Below are 6639 nucleotides of genomic sequence, written 5' to 3'. Positions count from 1 at the left end.
CTTGAAATGGCTACTTTTAGTTGAGTTGAGTAAATGGATATTTGCCTTAAAATACACAAACTTTCAATAAATATTGGTTTTCCCATAATTTTTAAAATTTGAAGAAAAGACTTCACCTTTCGATTTTTTCTAATTTTTCTCACGGTGACTCTTTCAGATAAAATTAAAGCTGAGGTGGCATAATAATGCCAACATAAAAATAACCTAAGTGAAAATCACTCTCTATGAACTGAGGTGGCATAATAAAGCTAATGTATTTATGAATTGAAAACTCATTACACTTTTCTCTAAAACGAAAAAAAATCCCCCATGTTTACATATCAAAAAATTTAAATCAAACACCTTAAACGGTTAAACCTTCTACTCTCTCACGCTTAGGGAAATTGAGGTTGAGCATGAATTGTTGCCCTTGGACATGGTTATCTCGATTGAAAGCCCTAAATTGTTGATGATGCTCATACGTTTTGAGGATGATCAAATTCGTTGCTGAATTTTGGGAGCCTTAATATTGTATTTGAAGATGTTCATGTGTTATTTCATCATAAAACGACGTCGTTTTATATAATTGAGAACGACGCCGTTTTAGTTCATCGGCGGTTATGCCACATTGAAAATTTAGGCATCCAATTCAACTTTTCTTTGGGGTATTTCATATTCATGGAAAAAATCATTAAAAAAAAAAATGAAAGATGTTGTATATTTTTAAAATTTTTAAAAATCATGAAAAAAAATCAGAATTTATTAAAAAGTTGTGTATTTAACGGCAAATATTCCAAAATAATTACTTTAATTATTCTTTCGATAAATTTTGAATCTTGCCTCAGTCACAAAATTAAATAAGCATGAGACGATTAAAGAATTCAAGATCTATTCGGACCCCAACCTGATGAATGTACTACTCGATTTTACTAATAAGCAAATAAAATACAGTTTTAAAAAGTTTTTAATAGTTAAAGCAAATTACGAAAATAGTGTTCATTAGAACCCTAGATTTCTGAATTTAGATTTTGATGCCAAACACTAAAGTCTAAACTAAATTCAGTTATACCCAATTAGGGGTCTAGCGCTTTCAGGGATTATATTCAGAAATCGCATCATCAACTACCTTTGGAAAAAGAATCCATTGGGGAATTCGGAGCTCCAATTTCGCAGCAAATAGAGTCAATTCTTGCTCATGAATGAGGGCGCTGCAATTGCTCGGTGAAACTGCTCCTCCCACTTTATCAAGTGTTGCGGCGGCTCATTGTCACGCCATCAAATCATCACTCATCGCAGATACCTACATTTCCAACAAACTCATAAGCAGATACCAAAAATGCAAGCAATCGAACAGCTCCCTGAAGGTGTTCGGCGAAATGCCTCACAGAGACACCGCCTCTTGGAACACCGTAATTTCCGGCTACGTGAATTCGGGGAGCTTTTTCACCGCATGGGAAGTCTCGAAAACTATGAAAAGGCTCGGGTTCCTCTTCGACGGCTATACCTTTGGCAGCATGCTCAGGGGCGTTGCAGCAAGTGGTGGATTAATGTACGGCCGGCAAGTTCACGCTGACATTGTGAAGATGGGATTTGATGATAATGTATACGCTGCGAGTGCTCTTCTGCATATGTACGCCAAGTGCAGTGGAGTTGAGGATGCAAATAACGTGTTTAGGCACATGAAGGAGAGGAATACCGTTTCTTGGAATGCTTTGATTGGGGGATTTGCTGAAATGGGGAATCTGCGTCGCTGTCTTGAATTGTTCCGATGTATGGAGATTGAAAGTGTTGGAGTCAATGATGCAACGTTTGCGCCTATTCTGACATTGCTCTGTGATGCTGAGTTGTATGAGTTGGCGAGGCAGATCCACGGGAGCATTATGAAACGGGGTCTGGAGCACGAGATCACTGTGCTTAACGCCACAATAACTGCGTACGCAGAGTGTGGGTGCGTTGGAGATGCCAAGAAAGTGTTTGATACTGCTGAGGAGTACCGTGATTTAGTGACATGGAACTCAATGTTAGCAGCTTATTTGGATCATGGCATGGAAGAATGTGGCTTTGGTGTTTTTTTGGATATGATGAGAGCGAGGTTGAAGGTGGATGCTTACACGTGCTCCACCATTATAAGCGCTTGCTCTGGAGATGCAAAAAGGATCCTCGGAATATCCTTGCATTGTCTAGTGATAAAGAGGGGATTGGAACAGGTAACAGAAGTATCTAATCCATTGATTTCTATGTATCTGAAAGCAGATGGTCAAAACATGGAGGATGCATTGAGAGTCTTTGAACATATAGGCGTGAAGGACCGTGTGTCGTGGAACACAATTCTGACTGGTTTGTCACAGAATGGGCTCAGTGAAAATGCCGTGAGGCTCTTCCAAGAGATGCATCTGAATTACCTGAGCATCGACCAATATGCCTTTGCAGCAGTCTTGAGATCTTGCTCGGATTTAGCCACGCTCAATTTGGGCCGACAAGTTCATGTCTTGGTGTTGAAATCAGGCCTAGAGGAAAATGAGTACGTCGCTAGTGGTTTGATATTTATGTACTCTAAATGTGGGATCATTGAAGATGCTCGGCAATCCTTTGAGGCCTCTCGTAAGGAGAGTTCCGTGACATGGAACTCGGTCATTTTTGCATATGCACAACACGGGCAAGGGAAAGTTGCCCTCGACCTGTTTTACCTCATGACACAGCGACGTGTGAAGCTGGATCATATCACCTTCGTTGCTGCTCTAACTGCGTGTAGCCACATTGGTCTGGTTGACGAAGGTCTGAACTTGTTGAAATCTATGGAATCTGAATATGGAGTTCCAACCCGGATGGAGAATTATGCATGTGCAATCGACTTGCTAGGAAGAGCTGGACGTCTCGTGGAGGCAAAAGAGCTGATCAATGATATGCCTTTTCAACCCGATGTGATGGTTTGGAGAACATTGCTGGGTGCTTGTAGGGCTTGCGGTGACATAGAACTGGCAACTCAGGTAGCCGACAACTTGCTAGAACTGGACCCCGGGGATCACTGCACCTACGTTCTTCTCTCTGATATGTATGGCCATCTTAAGAAGTGGGATGAGAAGGCTGTCATGAAGAAGCTGATGAGAGACAAAAGAGTCAAGAAGGTGCCTGGTTGGAGTTGGATAGAGTTGCACCACGACGTTCATTCTTTTAATGCAGACGACCGTTCACACCCTAGATCCCTAAAATATACGATGCACTGGAGGAACTAACGAATGAGATGAGAAATTCTGATGATGCTTTGATCGCAGATATTCACCCCGATGATCTGGATCTTGCCAATGGAAATTGGATGGTAGGTTCTGATGGTTGTATTCAAGCTGTGCAGGTATAAGATGTGAAGATATGATGCCCTCTTCCTCATTTATGATACAATTGATGATTCAATTTGAAGTCACTCTAAATTCAAAAAATTTACTTGGAGTATCTTGATGCTTAGTGGAATAGAGTTGGAGGAACTCTTCTATAGTTTATATATATTAATGCAGAAATCCAAATCATTGAGAAATGAGAGCTGCATTTTCATCTCCGGGGTTCTCCAGTTTCGTCTTTGCTGTTAGTTTATGAGTAAGGTTGTCATTTTTCACTACTGCACTAAGCTGAATCATTTATTTGCTTCTTACTGTTTGACACAATTATTTCTCACCTGTTCTTTCTCCTTTCTCAATTAAACAAAACCGCTACAATGAATTAATAACACAAAGTTACAGAAAAACCCGCCCAGTTTCTCATTTTAGACGCTTACTGAACTTGTCTACCTTGATGTCATGTTGTGTCTCAAGAAAGCTCTTTTATCTGTAGAACTAGTATTGCTCCCGTGTGATGTCCGCCGCCATTTTATATCTGATAGTGTTAGTATAAATATTGAAAGACTGGTGTGAATTGTTCTTTTCTTAACCAGAGGTATCGATGATGGATACACAGCACCAACAGGGCAGCACACGTCGCCAGAATGTCTCATCTAGCCTAGCCAGGACAAATGCAACGTATCATACGCCTTGAGTTGCTGCAAGATAAGTATGCTTATTTTAATCAGTTGTTGCCATCAGATTTACTTAAACAAGCATAATCAATAATGCTATAAGCCTATATAATGATAATTTATTCTGCAGAAGCATATCACTTTGACTACAGTAGTTTTTCCTTTTGATTCTGTTATGATCAATAATAATCTCATAATTTATTCTCTAGAAGCAAGGAAACTAGTAAATTTTGCTTCTTTTTTTTCTTTAGGGTAACTAGTAAATTTTGCTTGAAGTAGGTGGATTTTAGGCTGTGTTAAGAATTGTATAAGAAACTAATGACAGCAAAATTTGTGCATAGTTTTAAAGAAACAAAAAATAGCTAACTTCCAAAACCATCAATTTCAAATTGCGTGTATTGAAACAATAATTAGCTGTATCCCTATCATTGGTGCCATAGTTGAACTTGCTTGCTTTGCTACTCTGGTAATTAGAAATAGTGATGAATATTTGAATTATTGGAATGAATCATTTTCATTTAATCATGTCGGTCTTAATATTTGTCCGTCGCTATCTCCTTGTGTAATTAATTTTGTATGATTTGTAGCTGAAAATTTAAATCGAAATTACTTAGTTTTGAAATGTGGACTTGAGATTTTATTTGAATGATCGATTTGAAGATATAAGTATATAACTATTCTAATTCCTTTTCTTTTTTCAGTTATTATCTGTTCTAATTCTAATAACATTTCAAATGGTGAATATATAGCACTAAGGTGCGTAACAATATGAACAATCTGAAATAAGACACAAGAAATTATTTTGCTGAAATTGTTATTTTCACATCACATCACATATAACTAACTGTAATACAAATTGCAATTTTGGATGTTGATTGATTATTAGTTTTCTTTCTTTTTCTTTTTCTTTTCCTTTTTCTTTGTGTGCGTTGATGGGAAGTAGCTGCGCAGTCACTAATTTATGGTATGATATCATATCACTATCATTTTGACTTGTGATATACATTTTCATACCTAAACCCATAATTAATTATATGAAAGTTTGTGTTTCAAAAGGAAAAAAAAAAGGCTAACTATGAATGTTTCCAGCGCATATTGATAGATGTTACTCCATCCGTCCCACTCCAATGTCTCATTTTCTATTTTGGGTTGTCCCACTCCAAATGTCTCATTCCTTTTTTGGTAATACACATTCTCTCTATATTTAATATTTAAATAATTTCCAATAACCCACTTTATCTACTTTATACTCACTTTATCTACTTTATACACATTTCTTAATCTCCGTGCCCAAAAGAAATGAGACATTTGAAGTGGGACGAAGGGAGTACTATTTTGGGATTCATCAGATATTTCAGGCAGCAAAAATTACAAAGTTTATTGCCCCTCAAATTAGCTCAACTCGTATTTTCTATATTTCCTTAAATCCAAGGGCTATTGGTTCGTAAATATATAAATTTTTAATCAATTTACGAATTACATATGAACTTTAATTTTAATATGATAATATATAAATTTTTAATATGTTACTCCCTCCGTCCGCCAAGATTATGGCAATTTGCTTGGGCACGAGATTTAATAAAATTGGTGATGATTTTGATATAGTGGAGAAAGGGTCCCACCACTTTATGAAATGAGTGGTTGAGATTGAATTTTGAGTGATTTTTTTGTAAATAAAGAGTGTTAGTAAGGATAAAATATTAAAGAGGATGGTGGGACCATTGCCATAAAAGGAAAGTGACATAATCTTGGCGGACGCCCAATATAGTAATTGTGACATAATCTTGGCGGACGGAGGGAGTATCATTTTACCACGAAACTATCCATTTCATATTCAATCAAGTAAAAATTCATGACTTTAAAAAAGTTCGAAGAAACAAATTAAAATATTGCACAAATTTAAGCTTAAATGACGCAAAAGAAAAAAGAAATAAAAAAATTACGCACCACTATCTATTGAAAATTGACAAAAAATTGATGAGTTTAGTTTGATTATAATCATAATAAATTGAAGGTTTATATATTATCATATGAAAACTAGAGTTCATGGAAATTCTTGAATTAACTAAATGTTTAAATATTTACATCAATTAACCTAAATCCAATTAATAAAATAAACTTAAAAAATCCGATTACAATAAGCTAGTCTTTTGCATTTTATATGTTGATTATGTGTCCTACTAAAAGAACTCGATCACAATAAGATTATTGTTTCAAAGGCCTGAAATTTTAAATGTTGTTCATATATAATTATTTTGAATTGAAGTCCAAGACTGTAGTTAGATGATTCTAAATTTACGTTGTTTAAGTAATAAGTCCATCATCATAATTAGACACAGCTTCTTCAAAGTAATATTGTCACCATTTTTAGTAACTTTGATTCTCATAAATTTAGATTTCGAATAATTTTGTACTATAATTTGTACCACAACAACCCACCCAAAAAGTTTTCATTTTTTAAATATATATCTAGAAGTGTGATTAATGAATTTCCGACGTGGCCTACCAATGAACCAAGATTCCATGGGATTTTCTCATTGGTGTTATATTCGAGATTCCACTAGTGACATACACCAATTACCAATAGTTTGATAATTAACTAATTAAATAGTAATTATGGTAATATAGGACGACATCCAATTACAAATGTGGTGGGC

The 6639-nt window shown here is 35.9% G+C and overlaps 1 protein-coding gene across 1 annotated transcript; it reads left to right on the top strand.

Moving 5' to 3' along the window:
- The first annotated feature begins 891 nt into the window (after positions 1-891).
- Positions 892-4197, top strand: LOC131015086 (putative pentatricopeptide repeat-containing protein At3g25970). Its single transcript, XM_057943320.1, is given in 3 exon segments — positions 892-3174; positions 3177-3328; positions 3925-4197. Coding segments are annotated over 3 exon segments (2226 nt in total). The 5' UTR covers positions 892-1178; the 3' UTR covers positions 4003-4197.
- The last annotated feature ends 2442 nt before the right edge of the window (positions 4198-6639 follow it).

Source organism: Salvia miltiorrhiza, chromosome 3 (genome assembly GCF_028751815.1).
Source record: "Salvia miltiorrhiza cultivar Shanhuang (shh) chromosome 3, IMPLAD_Smil_shh, whole genome shotgun sequence".
Taxonomy (NCBI): domain Eukaryota; kingdom Viridiplantae; phylum Streptophyta; class Magnoliopsida; order Lamiales; family Lamiaceae; genus Salvia; species Salvia miltiorrhiza.
This window is presented reverse-complemented; position numbering and strand designations above follow the sequence as displayed.